General features: G+C 55.8%; 1 protein-coding gene across 8 annotated transcripts in view; it reads left to right on the top strand.

The window, feature by feature from the left end:
- The window catches only part of ITSN1 (intersectin 1), a 225,997-nt gene that overhangs the window by 191,422 nt on the left and 11,944 nt on the right, over positions 1 to 22,631 (top strand). For 6 of the 8 annotated variants that reach the window (XM_051833603.3, XM_051833602.3, XM_089331481.1 and 3 more), the window contains 5 exons: positions 906 to 1,027; positions 2,382 to 2,488; positions 14,300 to 14,483; positions 16,123 to 16,221; positions 22,238 to 22,405. In XM_051833603.3, the coding sequence (XP_051689563.1) occupies positions 906 to 1,027; positions 2,382 to 2,488; positions 14,300 to 14,483; positions 16,123 to 16,221; positions 22,238 to 22,405 (680 nt within the window). Of the gene's footprint in view, positions 1 to 905; positions 1,028 to 2,381; positions 2,489 to 14,299; positions 14,484 to 16,122; positions 16,222 to 22,237; positions 22,406 to 22,631 lie in introns of those variants that run through there. The other 2 variants (XR_016233033.1, XR_007914559.3) reach the window with 2 other exon arrangements.

Genomic DNA, 22,631 nt, shown 5'->3' with positions numbered 1-22,631 from the left:
CCGGCCTCTGTCCTGGGCGCTGTCCGGCCTCTGTCCTGGGCGCTGTCCGGCCTCTGTCCTGGGTGCTGTCCGGCCTCTGTCCTGGGCGCTGTCCGGCCTCTGTCCTGGGCGCTGTCTGGCCTCTGTCCTGGGTGTTGTCTGGCCTCTGTCCTGGGCGCTGTCTGGCCTCTGTCCTGGGTGTTGTCTGGCCTCTGTCCTGGGCGCTGTCTGGCCTCTGTCCTGGGTGTTGTCCGGCCTCTGTCCTGGGTGCTGTCTGGCCTCTGTCCTGGGCGCCGTCTGGCCTCTGTCCTGGGCACCGTCTGGCCTCTGTCCTGGGCGCTGTCTGGCCTCTGTCCTGGGCGCTGTCCGGCCTCTGTCCTGGGTGCTGTCTGGCCTCTGTCCTGGGCGCTGTCTGGCCTCTGTCCTGGGTGTTGTCCGGCCTCTGTCCTGGCTGCTGGCTTGGCTGTCATTCCCGTGCTGCTTGCCTTACAGACCCATCAGTCTCATCTCTGCCTCTGTCGTCACCCGGTGTCTCCCTGTGTCCGTCTCTGTTTTTAGAAGGGCTCACGGCTCACCCAAATAGAGTATGACCTCATGTTAACTCGATGACATCTGCAAAGACCCCCAGTCCCCAGCCAAGGTCGCTCTCCAGGTCCGGGAGGTTGGTAGGATGTTAGCACATCTCTCATGGGGGAACAGTGGAGCGTGCCACACCGCCAGCCTGCACTGAGGCACCTGACGACAGGTGCATTTTTCCCCTTGTACATCTTCTCCCGACTCCTCCAGGCCGCGCGTGCCCCAGGTGTGAGCCATTTCCACTGCTCTGCTGCGGCTCCGAGTCTGACGCCGGTCTTTGGTGAGAGGCAGCCTCACCGTGGGCTTCCACAGCCTGGGACTGAATGGCCGCCACCGATTGTGTCTTCCAGGGTGTTCAGACTTGCATCTCCTGGATATGTTGACCCCGACGGAGAGAAAGCGACAAGGCTACATCCATGAGCTCATTGTCACCGAGGAGAACTACGTGAATGATCTGCAGCTGGTCACAGAGGTGAGCGCAGCGCTGGGTGCTGGGGGGTGGGCACGGGCAGGGGGCGCGGGGAGGCAGGCGGGAGCCTGGGGTGCACCTCTGAGCCTGGGACCCCAGTTCCGGGGGGAGAGCCTTCCCCCGGAGAAGCAAATCAGACTCTGAGCCATAGCCAAGGGGCGGAAATGGTTCACACCTAGGGACACAGCGCGGCCTGGAGGAGTCGGTGGAAGATGTACAAGGGGCAAAACGTAATGAAAAGATAAGCTTCCTGTGGTGGGAGGGAAGTCTGACATCCGGGCAGAGCTCTCCCAGGGAAGCCACTTTCGGTGATGCCACAGAGGTGGTCCCGTCATGCCCCTGGCCCCCGGTCATGGGGTGGCCACCTGGCTGCTTGGGGTCACTCCTGGTGCCCCTTGCCCCTGCCATGCGCCACCTGCCACTGGAAAGGTTTCCTCCCACGTGCCTGGGAGCCCCCTGGTCTGTTCTGTGCTCCCAGGGAACCTCAGCAGGGCCTTGGGCCCCACGTCCAGAGGATGAGGAGATGCAGAACTGGGCACCCCCACTTTCCACTAGCTCCTCCCCTGATTCACGTAGGAGCTAAAAGGATCTGTAGAGCTGGGGCTGATGGCCGATCTACAGCTTGAAAAGTACTGTGGCAGTTTCGAACCCCCCAAACCCCGCCCGCCACGAGCCCAAACCATCACAAGCCAGTCCACTTCATATGAGGGGCTTAGCACCCAGGAGAGACTTGGCTGGGCTGGCCCGTGTTGGGGGGAGTACAGGAAGGGTTGCTGGCCCCCAGGGCTACACTAACTCATGGACGGCACTGGTGCAAACTCGAGACACTTGTCTGTAGTTACCTATACGTTGGAGATGTCTGGAATATGTCACTCCCTTAGATAGGACACCTTTGTGCAGTGTGGGTGGGGACAGAGCTGTAGAGTCGGTCCCTGAGGTCACCCAGGGTCACCCAGGGTAGCGCTGCTTGGAAGAGGCCCTGCTGCGCTGGGCTGTTCCCCTGCCGCATGCCTGGGGCTTTGTGCACGTTCTCCGGGAAAGAAGGGAGGGGCAGCCACACCCTGGCGCACCTCTAAATCCCTCCTCCCTGCGTCCTGGCCTCCCCCTCTTCTCACCGCCCCAGCGGGCAGGAGAGATGGCCCAGCCTGCCTGCAGAGGTGGCCCAGAACGCCCAGTCGGGCAGCGTTGGAGGAGAGTGGGGCTGGCCTCCCTGTGCACCTGCTGGGGCCCCTCCCGCCCGGCAGAGGCGGCGCTGCGGCCCCACCCTTGCTCTGCCGCGGGGGGAGTGCGCGCGCGCCTGTTTGAGTGGACCGCTAACTGTTTGCTTTCTGAACTGCTCCGTTTTCTGCATCTGTAGATCTTTCAGAAACCCCTGATGGAGTCTGAGCTGCTGACAGAAAAAGAGGTTGCTATGATTTTTGTTAACTGGAAGGAGCTGATTATGTGTAATATCAAACTACTGAAGTAAGCCTCTCCTCTCTAATCCCCAGCCTCGCTCGCCTCCCCGCCTCACACACTAGCCCTCTGTGTGTCCTGTGTGTCCGTCATGCATGCGTTTGCTTCTGCCTTCTGTCCGCCCTGCTGCCCACGTCCACTCACTAGCGCCATTGCCCCCGCGTGCCTCCTGCTTTCCCCAAACGCACCCCACCCCGCCCCCAAAACTGTCCCTGATGGAGAGGAAATCGCCAGGGTGGCCTGGGTCCCGCCTTCCAGAGCTGCACCAGCTCTGGATCCCGATGCCTGCTGGTCCATCCTGGCACAGGGCGGCGCCCTCACCCCAGTGCCTGCCCTCGGACCCGGGTCCCCGCTAGAAAGTGCTGGCCTCTTGAGACATCCTGAGCTCCTGTAGATGGAGATGTGCGGGGCTGTCCATGCCTCCCGTGAGAACTCCAAGGAGCAGGGCCTGGGGCTGTCTGTATTTTATTCTCGTTTTTGTCCACAGAGGCAGCTGCAGGGCCAGGAGTAGGACATGGGTTTGGATCCCTGCTCACTGCCCATTCTCTCTCTCTGAAGATTTTATTAATTAATTAGTTTTTTAAAGATTCATTTTATTTATTTGAAAGACAGAGTTACAGAGACAGGTAGAGACAGAGAGAGAGGTCTTCCATCCTCTGGTTCACTCCCCGGATGGCTGCAACGGATCCAAAGCCAGGAGCCAGGAGCTTCTTCCGGGTCTCCCACGCTGGTGCAGCAGAGGCCCAAGGACATGGGCCATCCTCCACTGCTATCCCAGGCCATAGCAGAGAGCTGGATGGGAAGAGGAGCAGCCGGGACTGGAACTAGCACCCATATGGGATGCCAGTGCTTCAGGCCAGGGCATTAACCTACTGTGCCACAGCGCTAGCCCCCCCTCCCCCAAGATTTTATTTATTTATTTGAAAGGTAAAGTTACAGATAGTGAGAGGGCAAGACAAAGAGAGGTCTTTCAAGCCCAAATAGCCGCAACAGCCTGAGCTGTGCTGATCCAAAGCCAGGAGCCAGGAGCTTGCTTCTTCCTGGCTCCCATGTGGGTGCAGGGGCCCAGGGACTTGGGCATCTTCCACTGCTTTCCCAGGCCACAGCAGAGAGCTGGATGGGAAGAGGAGCAGCTGGGACTAGAACTGGCGCCCATATGGGATGCCGGCGCCACAGGAGGAGGATTAAATCACCCCAGGGAGCGCCTTCCAATTCTAACAACAACGATAATAAAAATGTTAATAAACCGCACCATAATCTGTGTGCGCTAGACCCCTGTTATACTGCACCTGCCAGAATGCGGGTTAAGTCCTGGTCTCCAGGGACGTGCGACCCCAGCCGGGGGCAAGGACCCTCACTCCCTCTCCCGGGTGAGAGTGAAGTGCAGCCACCCCGAACCTGTGTCCAGTCCCACTGTCCAGTCCTGGTCATCGGGAAGCTGCTGTTTCCTAAGAACGGTGCCTCAGGGGCTCACCTTGTCGGGCTGTGTGCTGGGGAGGGAGGAGGGCTGGAGAGAGGAGGTGGGGAGAGACGCACCTGCAGAGAGGCAGCTCTCTGGCCTGGGAGTAGGGGACCTATAGGTACTAAACTGAAAACCTTGGAACACAGGGTTTTAAAATAGACACTAAAGTTTCCTTTTGGAAAACAAACAAAAAAAAAAAAACAAAAAAACAAAAAACAAAAAAACAAACAAAAAAAACTATAAGTTAAAAACCCCCAGGTGGAGGAGGGGAAGGTATGTCTGATGTCCCTTAGAGAGGGGGCCCTGCCCATCCATCAAGAAGCTGGTGCGGGCCGGCGCCGCGGCTCACTAGGCTAATCCTCTGCCTGTGGCACTGGCACCCGGGTTCTAGTCCCAGTCGGGGCGCTGGATTCTGTGCTGGTTGCTCCTCTTCCAGTCCAGCTCTCTGCTGCGGCCCAGGAAGGCAGTGGAGGATGGCCCAAGTGCTTGGACCCTGCACCTGCATGGGAGACCAGGAGGAAGCACCTGGCTCCTGGCTTCGGATCGGCGCAGTGCACCAGCCATAGTGGCCATTTGGGGGGTGAACCAATGGAAGGAAGACCTTTCTGTCTGTCTCTCACTAACTCTGCCTGTCAAAAAAAAAAAAAAAAAAAAAAAGAAGAAGAAGAAGAAGCTGGTGCCGGCAGCCATGTTGGTTCCCCCCACCCTGCTTCCGATGCTTCTCCCTGCTCCTGTCCGGGAGCCGCCCTTGCTGGGAACGGGCCTGCACACTGCCTCCTCCTCTGAGCTCCGACCTGCTCCCCAGCACCAGAGCTAGGACTTGAGCCCTGCTGTCACAGCTGGGGAAACCGATTTTAGAAAGACGAGTGACTCCGCCAAAGTCGCACAGTTAGGGGGCTGCTCTGTGGAAGACGCCCAGGGTCTGCGGGTTGGGGATTTCACCCAGCCCTGCCCCCAGTGGGGCAAACGTGGAGCTGGGAGTCCAATATCCCAAAGTTTTTGTTCATGTTCCAGCATCTTCTAACTTATTGGGGCAGGCACTTGGGCAGGTAACTCCCCCGTTATTTTAGCTCCACAAGGCATCCAGCAGGGTCATTCCAAGGGGTGTGGGGTCGCGTGTACACCTGCCTGGCTGGCCATCGTGGCACAGACGTGCACCTCTGTTTCTGATCCCTCCCCGTCACAAGGTCCCTTTCTTTGCCTCTGCTCTGTTGATCACCTGGTGAGCTATTTTGGGTAGACTGGTTAGTGTGTTTCATCTTCCAGATAAAATACACTGTTTAAGATTTATTTATTTCTTTGAAAGCATGAGTTATAGAAAGAGGGAGAGAGAGAGGGAGAGAGATATCTTCCACCTGCTGGTTCACTCCCCAGGTGGCCATAACAGCCAGAACTGTGCCAGGCTGAAGCCAGGAGCCTGAAACTGCATCCAAGTCTCCCACATGGGTGCCAGGGACCCAAGCATTTGGGTCATCTTTCTCAGCTTTCCCAGGTACATTAGCAGGGAGCTGAAACGGGAGTGGAGCATCCAGGATTTGAGCCAGAGCTCACGTGGGATACCAATGTTGCAGGCTGCAACCTAACTCACTCTGCCACAAGGCTGGCCCCTGGGATAGAGAATTTAAGGCAGATTTATGGGAATGCCAGTGAGCTGCCCCATATCTACCACTTCTGGTCCAAGGATCAGGATATGCCCCTTGGATCTGGAGGAGGATACAGGATGTATTAAACAAATAAAATAATAAAGAAATGAAAAAAAGAGGGGCTGACTGTGGCTACTGATGATGCCTCTGGTTGGGTTAGAATAACTGGTAGGGAGCTTAGGGCTGAGAAATGTGATAAACAGGGCAGGGCAGAAAGATCTATAATGTTTTTGTATATTCACAGCCCAGGTACAGGCCCCTCAGGCCAGCAGTCAGAGGGAGCAGCAAAGTTGGAGCAGGAGTAAGGGAGGGGAGCCAGCTCAGGTGTTGGGAACTGTTTGTTCTCTTTCTTTTTTTCCCAAAGAAACCTTTTATTTAATGAGTACAAACTTCATAAGTACAACTTTAGGAGTAGTGATTCTTCCCACAAAACCTGCCCTTCTACTTCCACTCCAACCCACTTTCTCCTCCCTCTCCCATTCCCAGTCCATTCTCCATTAAGATTAGTTTTTATTTAACTTTATAGAAGACCAACTCTATACTAAGTGAAGATGTCAACAATTTGCACACACACACAATATAGAAAACTGAGAACAAGTTTTACAGTTAATTCTCATACCACTCATTGAAGACAAAGGTCCTGCATGGGGAGTAAGTGCACAGTGACTCCTGTTGTTGATTTAACAATTGTCGCTCTTATGTATGATGTCAGTGATCACCTGAGGCTCTTGACATGAGCTGCCTAGGCTATGGAAACCTTTTGATCCAGTCTCCATTAGTATTTAGACAAGGCCATAAGCAAAGTGGAAGTTTTCTCCTCCCTTCAGAGGAAAGTACCTCCTTCTTTGATGGCCCCTTCTTTCCCCTGGGGTCTCACTCACAAAGATCCTTCATGTAGAACATTTTTTGCCACAGTGTCTTGGCCTTCCACACCTGAAATGCTCTCATGGGCTTTTCAGCTGGACCAGAATGCCTTAAGGGCTGATTCTGAGGTCAGAATGCTATTTAGAATGATTTTTATTCTATGAGTCTGCTGTGTGGACTGCTTCCCATGTTGGAACATTCTCTGCTTTTTAATTCTATCTATTGCTATTACCAGATTCTTGATCTTATTACATGATCCTTTTAACACTTAGTTCTGTCTATATGATCAATTAAAAACTTAATGTGGTCACTTCAACACTTAAGATGACATTATTACTTAATAGGATTTGGAGTCCTATGGCAAGTTTTGTTTTCTTTTTATCAAGATCCTTTTTATATTTTTTAAGATTTATTTATTTATTTCAAAGGCAGAGTTACAGAGAAACAAGGAGGGAGAGAGAGAGAGAGAGAGAGAGAGAGAGTTCTTCTGTCCACTGGTTCATTCCACACAATGGCCAGGGCTGGGCCAGGCTGAAGCCAGGGGTCTGGAACTCCATCTGAGTCTCCCACGTGGTGCAGGGGCCCAAAGCGCTTGGCCATTCGCTGCTGCTTTCCTAGGCACATTAGCAGGGAGCTGTATTGGAAGTGGAGGAGCCGAGACTTGAACCGGCACCCATATGGGATGCTGGCGTTGTAGGTGGTGGTTTAACCTGCTACACCTACAGGCCCCTTTTGTAATCCCCTTCTGGGGATGAGTGATGGAGAGAGAGAGAAAGGAAGAAAATGCTTCTCCAACCACCAAAAAAATGTTTTCCTTAAATGTAAAGTATGTGACTCACCTTCTTTTTAACTAAAGAAGAACAGACACTGCTTTATTTTATTTAAGCAGAACATAAATGAAAATAACAATTAAAAATCTACCATGGGTGGTAAGGACAGGCTGTGTTGTAGACTCCCCCTGCCATGCTGGGTCCGCTCAGGGCAATTGCTGGCACAGGGAGGGGGCAGGAAGTGGGGGTTGGGATTGGGACACAGCATGCAGGCCGAGAGGTGGGTGTTCAGCTCAGGTCAGGAGTTGGGGTGGGGAGGAGGGCGCAGAGCAGCTGGGGTGGGGAGGAGGGGCAGAGCAGCTGGGGTGGGGAGGAGGGAGGAGGGGACAGAACAGCTGGGGTGGGGAGGAGGGAGGAGGGGCAGAGCAGCTGGGGTGGGGAGGAGGGAGGAGGGGGCAGAGCAGCTGGGGTGGGGAGGAGGGGCAGAGCAGCTGGGGTGGGGAGGAGGGAGGAGGGGGCAGAGCAGCTGGGGTGGGGAGGAGGGAGGAGGGGGCAGAGCAGCTGGGGTGGGGAGGAGGGGACAGAGCAGCTGGGGTGGGGAGGAGGGAGGAGGGGGCAGAGCAGCTGGGGTGGGGAGGAGGGAGGAGGGGACAGAGCAGCTGGGGTAGGGAGGAGGGACAGAGCAGCTGGGGTGGGGAGGAGGGAGGAGGGGGCAGAGCAGCTGGGGTGGGGAGGAGGGAGGAGGGGGCAGAGCAGCTGGGGTGGGGAGGAGGGAGGAGGGGGCAGAGCAGCTGGGGTGGGGAGGAGGGAGGAGGGGACAGAGCAGCTGGGGTGGGGAGGAGGGAGGAGGGACAGAGCAGCTGGGGTGGGGAGGAGGGGGCAGAGCAGCTGGGGTGGGGAGGAGGGAGGAGGGGACAGAGCAGCTGGGGTGGGGAGGAGGGAGGAGGGGACAGAGCAGCTGGGGTAGGGAGGAGGGACAGAGCAGCTGGGGTGGGGAGGAGGGAGGAGGGGGCAGAGCAGCTGGGGTGGGGAGGAGGGAGGAGGGGACAGAGCAGCTGGGGTGGGGAGGAGGGGACAGAGTAGCTGGGGTGGGGAGGAGGGAGGAGGGGGCAGAGCAGCTGGGGTGGGGAGGAGGGAGGAGGGGGCAGAACAGCTGGGGTGGGGAGGAGGGAGGAGGGGACAGAGCAGCTGGAGTGGGGAGGAGGGGGCAGAGCAGCTGGGGTGGGGAGGAGGGGGCAGAGCAGCTGGGGTGGGGAGGAGGGAGGAGGGGGCAGAGCAGCTGGGGTGGGGAGGAGGGGACAGAGCAGCTGGGGTGGGGAGGAGGGAGGAGGGGACAGAGTAGCTGGGGTGGGGAGGAGGGAGGAGGGGGCAGAGCAGCTGGGGTGGGGAGGAGGGAGGAGGGGGCAGAACAGCTGGGGTGGGGAGGAGGGAGGAGGGGACAGAGCAGCTGGAGTGGGGAGGAGGGTACAGAGCAGCTGGGGTGGGGAGGAGGGAGGAGGGGGCAGAGCAGCTGGGGTGGGGAGGAGGGAGGAGGGGACAGAGCAGCTGGGGTGGGGAGGACAGAGCAGCTGGGGTGGGGAGGAGGGAGGAGGGGCAGAGCAGCTGGGGTGGGGAGGAGGGACAGAGCAGCTGGGGTGGGGAGGAGGGACAGAGCAGCTGGGGTGGGGAGGAGGGAGGAGGGGACAGAGCAGCTGGGGTGGGGAGGAGGGAGGAGGGACAGAGCAGCTGGGGTGGGGAGGAGGGAGGAGGGGGCAGAGTAGCTGGGGTGGGGAGGGGGGACAGAGCAGCTGGGGTGGGGAGGAGGGAGGAGGGGGCAGAGTAGCTGGGGTGGGGAGGAGGGAGGAGGGGCAGAGCAGCTGGGGTGGGGAGGAGGGACAGAGCAGCTGGGGTGGGGAGGAGGGACAGAGCAGCTGGGGTGGGGAGGAGGGAGGAGGGACAGAGCAGCTGGGGTGGGGAGGAGGGAGGAGGGGGCAGAGTAGCTGGGGTGGGGAGGGGGGACAGAGCAGCTGGGGTGGGGAGGAGGGAGGAGGGGGCAGAGCAGCTGGGGTGGGGAGGAGGGAGGAGGGACAGATCAGCTGGGGTGGGGAGGAGGGACAGAGCAGCTGGGGTGGGGAGGGGGGAGGAGGGACAGATCAGCTGGGGTGGGGAGGAGGAAGGAGGGGACAGAGCAGCTGGGGTGGGGAGGAGGGAGGAGGGACAGAGCAGCTGGGGTGGGGAGGAGGGAGGAGGGACAGAGCAGCTGGGGTGGGGAGGAGGGAGGAGGGGACAGAGCAGCTGGGGTGGGGAGGAGGGAGGAGGGGACAGAGCAGCTGGGGTGGGGAGGAGGGACAGAGCAGCTGGGGTGGGGAGGAGGGAGGAGGGGGCAGAGCAGCTGGGGTGGGGAGGAGGGAGGAGGGGACAGAGCAGCTGGGGTGGGGAGGAGGGACAGAGCAGCTGGGGTGGGGAGGAGGGAGGAGGGGGCAGAGCAGCTGGGGTGGGGAGGAGGGAGGAGGGGACAGAGCAGCTGGGGTGGGGAGGAGGGACAGAGCAGCTGGGGTGGGGAGGAGGGAGGAGGGGGCAGAACAGCTGGGGTGGGGAGGAGGGAGGAGGGGACAGAGCAGCTGGAGTGGGGAGGAGGGGGCAGAGCAGCTGGGGTGGGGAGGAGGGAGGAGGGGGCAGAGCAGCTGGGGTGGGGAGGAGGGAGGAGGGGGCAGAGCAGCTGGGGTGGGGAGGAGGGGACAGAGCAGCTGGGGTGGGGAGGAGGGAGGAGGGGACAGAGTAGCTGGGGTGGGGAGGAGGGAGGAGGGGGCAGAACAGCTGGGGTGGGGAGGAGGGAGGAGGGGGCAGAACAGCTGGGGTGGGGAGGAGGAAGGAGGGGACAGAGCAGCTGGGGTGGGGAGGACAGAGCAGCTGGGGTGGGGAGGAGGGGACAGAGCAGCTGGAGTGGGGAGGAGGGGGCAGAGCAGCTGGGGTGGGGAGGAGGGAGGAGGGGGCAGAGCAGCTGGGGTGGGGAGGAGGGAGGAGGGGACAGAGCAGCTGGGGTGGGGAGGACAGAGCAGCTGGGGTGGGGAGGAGGGAGGAGGGGACAGAGCAGCTGGGGTGGGGAGGGGGGACAGAGCAGCTGGGGTGGGGAGGAGGGAGGAGGGGACAGAACAGCTGGGGTGGGGAGGGGGGACAGAGCAGCTGGGGTGGGGAGGTGGGGACAGAACAGCTGGGGTGGGGAGGAGGGAGGAGGGGACAGAGCAGCTGGGGTGGGGAGGAGGGAGGAGGGAGCAGAGGAGCTGGGGTGGGGAGGAGGGAGGTGGGGGCAGATCAGCTGGGGTGGGGAGGAGGGACAGAGCAGCTGGGGTGGGGAGGTGGTGAGCACCATGACTGTTTCCCACCTGTAGCCTCCAGACTCCTCCCTGGATTCAAAGGTGCTCTCTGTCTCCTGTTAACTATTTTTTAAAAAAAGCATTTATTTATTTGAAAATCAGAGTTACACAGAGAGAGAAGGAGAGGCAGAGAGAGAGAGGTGTCTTCTATCCACTGGTTCACTCCCTAATGGGCTGTAACAGTCAGAGCTGAGCTGATCCAAAGCCAGGAGCCAGGAGCTTCTTCTGGGTCTCCAAAGTGGGTGCAGGGGCCCAAGGACTTGGGCCATCTTCTACTGCTTTCCCAGGGCATAGCAGAGAGCTGGATTGGAAGTGGAGCAGCCGGGATGTGAACCGGTGCCCATATGAGATGCTGGCACTGCAGACAGTGGCTTTACCCTCTGTGCCACAGCGCCAGCCCCTCTCCTGTTAACTCTGTGACTTTGGTCAAGTCTCCAATTTATGTGTGCCTCAGTTTCTCCAAAAGGAGAGATGATAATAAATACTATTGAGAGGAACTTTAAAAATCCATGAAAAATTGAATTTTTAAAAATTTTATTTATCTAAAAGAGTTATACACACACACACATATACACACAGAAGGAGAAAAGAAGAGAGATCTTCCATCTGATGGTTCATTCCCCAGATGGTCACAACAGCTGGGGCTGGGCAGGTGGAAGCCAGGAGCCAGGAATTTCTTCCAGGTCTCTCACATGGGTGGCAGGGGCCCAACCACTTGGGCCATCTTCCATTGTCTTTCTCAGGCCATTAGCAAGGAGCTAGATTGGAAGTGGAGCAGCTGGGACTCTAACCGGTGCCCATATGGGTGGCCGGCATTTAGCAGCCATGCCACAAAAACACCAGATCCTGAAACATTGAATTAAAAGATAACTTTAGGGGCCGGCACTGTGCACAGTAGGTTAATTCTCTGCTTGTGGCACTGGCATCCCATATGGGTGCTGGTTCTAGTCTCACCTCCTCCACTTCTGATCCAGCTCTCTGCTATGGCCTAGGAAGGCAGTAGAAGATGACTGATGTGCTAGGGCCCCTGCACCCACGTGGGAGACCAGGAAGAAGCTCCTGGCTCCTGGCTTTGGACCTGCTCAGCTCCGGCCATTGTGGCCATTTGGGGAGAGAACCAGCAGATGGAAGACCTCTGTCTCTCACTCTCTCTGTAATTCTACTTCTCAAATAAATAAATAAAATATTTTTTTTTTAAAAAGATAGCTTTGTTTGAGTGTCAAAATTTTGAAAGCCACGCATAGTATTTTCCTAATACACATTTTCCGCGAACTTTTTGAAGGCTTCTGCTTTGTAGTGAGAAGCACTGGACACGTGGGAAGCCCTGACAAATGCTGGCTCCATGCCTGCCCCTGGCAACACAGACTCCAGAGAGTCAGGAATATTCGTACCAGCACCCAGCCTTGGGGGCCCTTTGACGTGTTTGTGAGCTGATCACTCACCCTTGTGGCTCAGGATGTCCCATCTGGGACCCTGTCTGTAGGGTTACAGATGGGATCGCCTCGGGCCTGTGGCTGCGACCACTGAGTCCCTTGCCCCCCCCAGGCCCGGTGACACCCCCAGATTGTCAGAAGTCTGGCCGGTACAGCTAGGAGGCCCTTAACTGAACCTAAGCAGGGCCTGGTCCTTAGCAACCTGGGCCTTGGTTCTGAGCCCGCCTCCTGGGTGGGCATCCTGTGTCCACGGTGTCGCCCTCCAGAACCTGGGAACTGACCTAACCTCCTCAAGTGGCCATCCCCAGGTGGTCTTCCTCCTCCCTTTTCCTGGTCTCCTTCGTTGTCTGTTTTTAAAGAGAAGAGACTGAAAGCACTTTCACTCTCTTGCAGAAAAAAACTGATAGAGTTTTCTTCTTGTTCCCACCCACAAGAAATGAGTAACACAGTCATTCAGGGGCTCAGCCCCCAAAGCACGTGGTGACATCATCCTTGCACTAGGGGGGCTATTCCTCACCAGCCAACTGGTGGGCAGTGGCCTTTGGGTCACCCCAAGCACACCACACTGCTGCCACCTCTGATCGCAGTGCCACCACCCAGAGCCATGCTGAGACCACCTAATTCTGTGTCCGTGCAGTTTCTCTCCTTGGCTTGCCCAGTCCAAGGGCTTTTTATTTTTTTTAGAAAAAAAAATGGAGGAGAAACAAAAGAAAATTATCTGAATTCTTAAAGCCTAATACTGATATTGTACAGCCTCTTTGCCTATGTAATTCTCCAACCTGACCGCGAAAGCAGCCGAAGTGATAACCTCCAAACCTTACGTTGAAATTGTGTACTAGACCATCCGGTTCCATCTGCCCATCCATGCAGCCGTCCATCTGTCCGTCAGTCCATCCACCTGTGATCACTAGGGTAGAAGAACACACTCCTGGCCTCGCCTGCAATGGCCGTGCCCTTGGAGTACATTGCCATCCTTGCTGTGTAGCGCTCAGAGCTCAGCTGTCGCTCCCCCTCTTTGTGGAGGAACGACACTAAACCCTGCCTAGGCTTCATATCCGAGTCACGGCACCATTATGTCGCTCCCCCTCTTCGTGGAGGAAAGACACAGGACCCTGCGCTGTTCTTTCGTCTGCTCGGCCCTCCCCGGGTTTGCTGCTGGTTCTTCCCGGGTTGGCTACTATCCCTTCCACCTCCGTGGAAGGGCGGTTCCCCCTAGCCGCTTTCCCCACTTCTGCAGGGGAGCAGCACACCGCCGGCCGGCTCTCTCGGGGGCTGCACAGGTGTTCCCCTTAGATGTTCCCCGTAGATGTTCCTGGCGCATGCCGTCTCTCTCCTCCTTTATAGTCCTCCTCTGCCAATCCCAACTCGGCTGCCCACACGCCGAGTACGCTGCTCTCTTCCAATCAGTAGCAAGCCCCACAGTTTATTGGTTGAACTGGAGGCAGCTGTGCAGAAGCTGTTTACTTCTCTCCCAGCGCCATATTGTGGGAGAGCAGATGCATAGAATAAGTCTTAATTCCAGTAACTCAGTCCAGTCCGGGCTGCTCCCCACACTCAGCCTTCTCCCAGACGCCGGTGCTCAGGGGTCGCACGTTCGAGGTGGACGGATGGATGCATAGTCCTGGCCGTGATGGTCTCAAGCACTCAGACCTCGCAGCCTGTCCAAGGCCTCGTCCCAGCTTCCAGGCCGTGCAGTGTTTGGGGTCACTGGCCCGTTATCCGAGCCACAGCCTGCTCTTCTCAGACCTCTGCAATCTAGTTGACTTCCAATTAGCCACAGCAACGACTCAGCGAATGGCAGAGAGAATTCAAACACCCATTTGCACTTGGCTGTGCGGAAACAAAAAGGGATTATTTTTTCTGTGGCAGTTGATTTTTCATCTTAATTATGCCCTGATTAATCTGAAAATGAGCTTTCCCACCCCCTGGCAACAGCGGCTTTCCTGGAACAGTAGCATCCCGGGAAACAGGCTCAGTGCTCTGCACATCAGCCCGGGACTCCCACCATGGGTTGGCCATGAAATGAGACATCAACACAGGGATCCCATCTGCATGAGTCCTGATTTCCCTGTGGGAAAGAACTGTGGCAAACAGCCACCGCGCCAAAGCCCAGTGACCCGGTGTGTGTCTCTAGCACTAGACTCAATTTCGTCTCTGTTTCTTGTCTCCTGAATAGACCCCTTAGTGGCCCTCCGGTCTGCGTCCCTCGCACACATTCTAGACGTTTCTGTGCCGGGCGGGGGCGGGGGCGGCGCGATGCCAGGAGGGGGCTCACCTCCCGTGGTTTCCGTGCAGGGCGCTGCGGGTCCGCAAGAAGATGTCTGGGGAGAAGATGCCGGTGAAGATGATCGGCGACATCTTGAGCGCCCAGCTGCCGCACATGCAGCCGTACATTCGCTTCTGCAGCTGCCAGCTCAACGGAGCCGCCCTGATCCAGCAGAAGACGGATGAGGCCCCGGACTTCAAGGAGTTTGTCAAGGTAAGGGGCCCAGGCTGTCCCTGGCAGGGCCCTCTTTGGGCAGCTGGGTGTGTGAGGGGCCTGGAGGGGATGGGCAGCCCCAGGCATCTCCAGGGGTCCTTTCCCAGGGGTCGGTGGTCTGACTTGGACCCACGGGAGCTTTCCCGTCTCATTTGCTGGCCCAGGCGGGCCTCGGGGTTCCTCCTCCATGTGCTCTGAGCACCCTCGGTTCCCTGCAGGGCTCTGCCCTAATCCTGCAAGATGTTCCTCTCCCACTTGCTTCTGCCTGATGGGTTCAAGCTCCCAGCAGCCCACGGGAGTCAGTGTGAGACAGGATGGCAGGGCCTGGAGAGCCGCGTGTCCATTAGGAAACATTTGGAGAGAGGGTGCCAATGTCCCTGGAGCCCTCAGCCCTGGGCCTGAAGCCCTGGGACCCGATCTTGGCCAGAGTGGGTCCCTGCTGGCCACACCACACCATGCAAACAGCCCTCCCCTTGTCCACTGGGGAAAAAAAAATAGGAAGAGAATAAAACGACGTCCACTAACCAGGTGCGTTTTGCTGAGTCAGCAGCAAGCCGGCCTTTGCACCTCTTGTTTCTGGGGCACAGGCCGCTGTCACCTCCCCAAGAATCGTGTTTGTGGAATCCTCACTGTGAGGTGTACGTGTGGTCAGGGCCTCATGGAAGCCTGCCGTCCACTTGTAGGTGGGATGTGCATGCGGCTGGGTTGCCGGTTGCCATGGGGATCTGGGGGTTTCAACCAGGGGCCAGCTCTGGACACAGCATTGGATGGACTTAAACGCCATGGGGAAACCTTGACACTAGCCCTGGCTGGGGCAAGGGGCTTCTTGTCTTCGCCGTCCCCTCTCCTCCCGCCCTCTCCCTGCCTCGTCGTGGCAGGACATCAGTGCGCCTTGTCCCTGGAGTGATGGGCCAGGTACTGGTGAGTTTCAGGTCTGGGGACTCCAGCCAGTGGCACTCAGCCAGACCTGAGCTTTCAAGAGCTGAGTCACCGTGGCGTCCCTGGGACTTGTAGACAGGGCACAGAGGATTCCTCTGCCCCAGAGGGGTTAGCAGGGACAGGCAGAAGCCGTGGGTGGAGCGAGGCAGGGAGCCGAGGGTGGAGAGGAACCAGAGGCCTGGAGACTGCAGTCTGGGTACCACCCTTGCTCTTCCTGGCCCGGCCTGGGCCTTGCAGAGGCGTGGGTGACCCCACCCGAAGCCAGACGCTTCGATCCAGCCCTTGCAGTCTCTCGAGGACCGAGGGGCGTTTTTTGTTCTGACCGCGCAGTCCTGTGACTTCCCGTTCCCTGGAATGTTGGAAAGCTCGCGCGGAACTCCGCAAGGGTTTACGGAATTCTCCTCTCCGCAAGCAGCCGCACGTCCCGAGGAAGTGACACGGAGTGTAGACAGCCCAGCTGAACCCTGGGGGACGGGTCTTGGCAGCGGGCCTCCCATTCCCTATCTGGAACCTGCCTTCACCAGTCCGGCCCTCCAAGCCTGGGTGCCTCGGTTGTCACCCAGATGGAATGAGACAGTGGGTGGGTGGGGAGTGCTGAGCCGTGTTAGTGTTGTTGATGTCACCAGCTTTGCCTCTTGCAGATTTCCTAAGTGAAAAAAAAAAAAAAAAAACAAAAACAAAACCAAACCTCTTATTTCAGAGACTGGCAATGGAGCCCAGATGTAAAGGGATGCCTCTTTCCAGTTTTATACTGAAGCCCATGCAGCGGGTGACAAGATACCCCCTGATCATTAAAAATGTAAGTACCCACGGTGCCTTGGTAAGCGGGAGGGCGGGACAAGGTCCCCCAGCCAACACACCTGGGAGCCGGTGCGTGGACATCGTAGGTCAGTGCTGGGGTCACCTGCCGGGCACTCGGAGAGGAAGGTGGGTTAGCCAGAGAAGAGCTGGGAGCGTACAACCTCCAGATGCGCAGCCGAGTGGCTTCTCCCTCCAAGTCACCGGAGGAGAGCTCCCTTCCCGATTCTTTTCCCATGGAGACCCAGTGTGCCTCTAGGCCTGACTTGCCCAGCAGGAAAGAGAGAAAGAAACACGATTCCTGCCAGCCGCCTTTGGAAGGCCACCGGGAGGCACCCTGTGTGAGGCGATTGCTTCTCTTCTGCCCCTTCGAGAAAGCCAGTGCAAAGACAAGAAGAAAGTTGGGGTTCTGGTGTCCCCCCCAGAGCACCATGAGCACACTGGCCCTGTGACTGCATCACCCAGGGAGGATGGTCCCTGGAGAGCGGTTGCGGGTCTGGTTCTTTTTCATGGAGGATGGTCTTTAGAAACCCAAGTGTGGCCCTGATGTGCTCATGGCTACTGAGGTGTCAGAGCTGGGGAATACATGTAAGTATATTCACGCACACACACACACACACACATTTACATGTGTGTACTCATGCATTTGTATTTATTTCCAGACCAGTCTAGGGTGTGTGTTAAACCCATGAACTCACACCGATACCTGCTATTCTAATCTGTTACCACAAAATGCATTGCAGTCTCGCCCTTTCTTTTCTTGCCTTTTTCAAGATTTATTTATTTATTTGAAAGGTGGGAGCTACAGGGAGGGAGAGGCAGAGGCAGAGAGAGAGAGACAGAGAAGTCTTCTATCCGCTGCTTCACTCTCCCAAATGGCCAGACCGAAGCCAGGAGCCGGGAATATCTTCCAGGTCTCCCCCATGGGTGCAGGGGCCCAAACACTTGGGCCATCTTCTGCTGCTTTCCCAGGCACATTAGCAGGGAGCTGGATTGAAGCTGAGCAGACAGGAGTGGAATGGGTGCCCACAGAGGATGCCGGCGCCACAGGTGGTGGCTTAACCGGCTACAACCCAGGGCCTGCCCCTCGCCATTTCTGTATTTGCAACTCTACACTATGAGAAACCTGACTCTCATTATGCTCCATATGTTTACTTAGTTGTTCAGCCTCCTTATTTGTAGCACATCTCTCCCACATGAGCCATCTCCTTAGTTCAGCCTCATCGCCATTCTCCCAAAATAGACTGTGAGCGCTTCTGTTAAGTTCAATAATTAGTTTTGAAAGAAGCCTTCCCTCTCTCCCAACTCCACACTTACTATTTAATTCGCTGAATGCTTCTTTTTATCTCCTTCAATCAGTTTGAGTGCAAACTGATGTTGAAAGCAAGCTTTTAAAATAGGTATCCTAGGCCTAGCCAATGGGGAGGAAAACAGAAAAGAACCAAGAAGCAAAAATACTAAAAAGGAAAAGAGAAGCCATCATGATTTGCGGAAGTGCAACTGCTGCTCTCCAGAGCCCGCAGGAGAATGTCTGAAAGATGGCTGAGGTTAAGAGAGAATGGAGGGGCCGATGGAGAATGAGGGGCTGTGGCGTAGTGGCTAAGCTGCTGCCTGCAGTGCTGGCATCCCGTATGGGCGCAGGTTCATATCCTGGCTGCTCCACTTCTGATCCAGCTCTCTGCTGTGGCCTGGGAAAGCAGTGGAAGATGGCCCACGTGCTTGGGCCCCTGCACCCACGTGGGAGACCTGGAAGAAGCTCCTGGCTCCTGGCTCCTGGCTTTGGATCAGTGCAGCTCTGGCCGGCCATTACGGCCAACTGGGGAGTGAACCAGCAGATGGAGGACCTCTCTCTCTCTCTCTCTCTGCCTTTGCCTCTGCTTCTCTGTAATTTTGCCTTTCAAATAAATAATAACTAAATCTAAAAAAAAAAAAAAAAAAAAAAAGAATGGAAAAGTGGCCAGTTGGAGAGATTCTTAGCATAGCATCAAGGATAGAAATTCAAGGATTTACAGTCATTCGCACGTACCTTTGAATCTGGGGGACAGCCTGTGTTCACTAAAGGGAGTGGCTAATTAAGTTAGGGAGGTCTGTACCACGACAATACTTTGAAAGGTACAAGGCAGGGGCTGGCATTGTCATGCTGTGGGTTAAGCTGCCACCTGCAGTGCTGGCATCCCATATTGGATAACTCCTCTGAGTCCTGGCTCCTCTGCTTCCAACCCAGCTCCCTGCTAATGTGCCTGAGAAAGCGGCAGAAGATGGCCCACATGCTTGGGCCCCTGCACCCACATTGGAGGCTTGGATGGAGGGAGTTCTAGGCTCCTGGCCCAGCCCATGTGGTCATTTGGGAAGTGAACCAGCAATTGGAAGCTCTACTTCTCTGTCTCTCTCTCAGTCACTCTGCATTTCAAATAAATAAAATAGACCTTAAAAAAAAAAAAAAGGAAGAAAGGAAGGAAGGAAGGAAGGAAGGAAGGAAGGAAGGAAGGAAGGAAGGAAGAAAAAAGAGGACAACTTTTATTCTATGTATTAGCATAGAAAGAGATCCAGAAAATGTTATGTGAAAACAAAACAAAACAAAATACGGTCCATGGTGCAATCCTATAGTATGGCCCATTCTGCAAGCAGAGGGGGAAATTTTACCTGTGACTGTGGTGCACAGAGAGATCTGAAGGTTTGGAAGGAATGCCCTTCCGTGTGCTGGCCGCAGCTGCCCCGGGGGCACTTCCAGGTGTGCTCCACGCACGTCTGTATGGCTGACTCTGGCATATCAAGACCATGTTATGTGTTTTATTGGCATCAACATTCTTCTGTGTGACAAAAAGTAATGAGCAAAGGTGGAAGAGAAGTGACACATAGAAACTGTAAAACAGTTTTAACTGTGTACAAATTGGCACTGAAATATAAACATGTATCTATATCCGTGTATCAAGCACTCATGACTCAATAATAAAAAAAGAATAAAAAATTTCCAGTAGAACAGTGGATAACTCTGTCACTGAACATTGCTGGGAGGCAGTGGCGAGTGGCGCTAAAGAGCACACAGTCTCAGGGAGCCAAAGCTGTGGCATAGTGGGCTAAGCCTCAGCCTGCAGCGCTGCCATCCCATATGGGTTCCAGTTCAAGTCCCAGCTGCTCCACTTCTTTTTTTTTAAGATTTATTTATTTATTTGAAAATCAGAATTACGCAGAGAGAGGAGAGGCAGAGAGAGAGAGAGAAAGAGAGAGAGAGAGAGAGAGAGAGAGAGAAGGAGAGGTCTTCCATCCGCTGGTTCACTCCTCAATTGGCCGCAATGGCTGGAGCCGCACCGATCTGAAGCCAGGAGCCAGGAGCTTCTTCCAGGTCTCCCATGCAGATGCAGGGGCCCAAGGACTTGGGCCATCTTCTACTGCTTTCTCAGGCCACAGCAGAGAGCTGGATTGGAAGTGGAGCAGCTGGGGTTCGAACCGGCGCCCTTATGGGATGCCGGCACTGCAGGCGGTGGCCTCACCTGCTACGTCACAGTGCCAGCCCCTGCTCCACTTCTGATCCAGCTCCCTGCTAATGCACTTGGGAAAGCAGCAGAGGATGGCCCAGGTGCTTGGGCCCCTGCACCCATGTGGGAGACCTGGATAAAGTTCCTGGCCATTGTAGCCATTTGGGGAATGAACTAGTAGATGGAAGACCTTTCTCTGTCTCTTCTTCTCTCTCTGTCTATAACTCTACCTCTCAAATAAATAAATATTAAAAAAAGGAAAAAACCTACACTTTCTTTGGCCCAATAATTATACTTCAAGGAATTTATTCTAAGGAAATAAGCAGAAAAATATTGGAAAAGCGGAAGCAACTTGAAGATCTATGGCAGGGATGGGGAACACCTGCCCCATGGACCAAATAAGGCCCACGAAAATCATCTGGTCTTGGTGCTGCCAAGGCAACCACAGGCAGTACTCAAGATTTGATGAATCTACAGCAAGATAGGGTTTTTTTTTAAAGATCTATTTATTTATTTGAGAGGCAGAGTTATGGACACAGAGAGGGAGAGACACAGAGAGGGAGGTCTTCCATCCACTGGTTCACTCCCCAGATGGCTGCAATGGCCGGAGCTGTGCTGATCCAAAGCCAGGAGCCAGGAGCTTCCTCTGGGTCTCCCACGCAGGTGCAGGGGCCCAAGCACTTGGGCCATCTTCTACTGCTTTCCCAGGCTGTCATCAGAGAGCTGGATCGGAAGAGGAGCAGCCGGGGAAGTGGTCTCCATATGGGATGCCAGTGCTGCGAGCAGAGGCTTAGCCTACTACACAGCAGCGCCGGCCCCAGGCAGGCTGGTTTTAGGTTGATCATTTTGTGTGGCTCGTGAAGATGGCATCAATAACCAAATGGCTCTTGGCAGTAAAAAGGCTCCCTGCCCCTGGTTAATGAGGAGGGAACTGTTGAATTGCATCATGGCTCACCCTCCCAAAAAATGACATTACATCATAGTATAGATCCATATGAAATGGCCATGAAATGATGTGCAATAAAGCAGTGTACAAAGTGGGCAGTGTGATCTAATTTGTATCCTGAAATATTACGCGTGTATGCATCGGGGCAGAGTCCATTAACTAATATGTAGATAGAGTTTCTCTCCAAATGAGGAGATTGCAGATGATTTTTAGGTTCTCTATAGCTTTCTGAATTTTCTAAACTTTGTACATTGTGCAATGTCCCTTTTGTAGTTAGACGAATCCATAAACCTGTTTTCATTCTGAAACAAAACAGAGGAACTCATGTAAGCCAGCTGTGGGGGCTCCCAGCCGTGGGCCTCACACTCGGCTGCATGGTGGAATCCCCTGGAGAGCTCTAGAAAATTCTGAATCTTGAGTTCTGCCCTCTGGTGATATCGGCATGGTTGGAGATGAGGCATGGGGTTTTTCTTTTTTTAAAAGGATTTATTTATTTATTTAATCGAAAGTCAGAGTTACACAGAGGGAGAAGGAGAGGTAGAGAGAGAGAGAAAGAGAACGAGAGAGAGAGAGGTCTTCCATCTGATGGTTCACTCCCCAATTGGCTGCAATGGCCGGAGCTGCGCTGATCTGAAGCCAGGAGCCAGGAGCTTCTTCCGGGTCTCCCATGTGGGTGCAGAGGCCCAAGGACTTGGTCCATCTTTCACTGTTTTCCCAGGCCATAGCAGGGAGCTGGATTGGAAATGGAGCAGCCAGGACTTGAACCAGCGCCCATATGGGATGCCAGCACTGCAGGCAGAGGCTTAACTTTCCATGCCACAGCGCTGGCTTTTTAATCCAAGAGGTCTCACTCCAGAACTGGACTCTCAGTCACTAGCTCAGAAGTCCCGTTTGCTCTGACGCACCTGTGTACACGCAGCTCCAGAGCTGTGTGGGCCCAGGAACAAGCCCTTTCCAAGGGATATCTGTCCAGGGGGCCTGCTGCTGTCATACCCTGGGCCACATGCCAAGCATAAGTGATGTGGCACCCTTGTCCCCGGCCAGCTTTCAGATCCTTGCCAGGGGTTAATAGGACATCGCTCAGCTGTGGATCTGGGGTTCCATTGTAAGTCCCCTCGTAAGTGATCAGGTCAGGAAAGAGCGCGCAAATGGGCTTGGGATGCCTGGGTTCTGTTCCCGGCTTCTGGCCCGAGTTCCTTCTGTGATAGAGGGGGAAGCTTTTCACAGAGAAACTGTAAGGTCCTTTCTGGCTCCATGGATCCAAGAGCCATCCTTGAGCCTGTGGGTTTGTGAGTGGCTTACTGTCCACCGTGGATGTTAGAGTTTTGCTTGCAGAAGCACAGGGCTGGGCTGAGTCCTCAAAGCTGGTACTGTCTGTTGCCTCTTGCTATGAGGCTTGGCTCCTGCAAGGCTACTGGCTAGCACCAGCATGGAGCTGGTCATTGCTGCACCTGCTGCTGAGAGCCAAGGTTGCTCCAATGGGCACCATTCAGGCAGCAACTGCGCCTAGCCGCTGTTGGGCTGGGCCCTCCAGGACTCCAAGGCCACCAGGGTAGCCCATCAGGGTGCTGGGTGTCTTCTGTCCTCTTGTGCAGATCCTGGAAAACACTCCTGAAAACCACCCTGACTACAGCCACCTGAAGCACGCCCTGGAGAAGGCGGAAGAGCTGTGTTCGCAGGTGAACGAGGGCGTGCGTGAGAAGGAGAACTCCGACCGGCTGGAGTGGATCCAGGCGCACGTGCAGTGCGAGGGCCTGTCCGAGGTAGCCGCCTGGGGGGTGGGCCCCGGGCCTGTCTGTCAGCTTGCGAGAGGGCCAGAGAATCCACCGACCCCCAGCTGCCTCTCCTCGGAGGTCTAATCCGGTCACTGAATTCCTGATTGTTTTCCGTCACCAGTGGTTGCGTTTGTCTTCTCTGATCCACTGGGTCCCGCCTTGGGTCTTGTCCCTGGCAAGGGTCCATGCTCATTTGTTTCTCAACGCGTTTCTG

The sequence above is a fragment of the Oryctolagus cuniculus genome, chromosome 4, assembly GCF_051225735.1.
Source record: "Oryctolagus cuniculus isolate XC-2025 breed Fujian yellow rabbit chromosome 4, ASM5122573v1, whole genome shotgun sequence".
NCBI classification, from domain to species: Eukaryota; Metazoa; Chordata; class Mammalia; order Lagomorpha; family Leporidae; genus Oryctolagus; species Oryctolagus cuniculus.
This window is presented reverse-complemented; position numbering and strand designations above follow the sequence as displayed.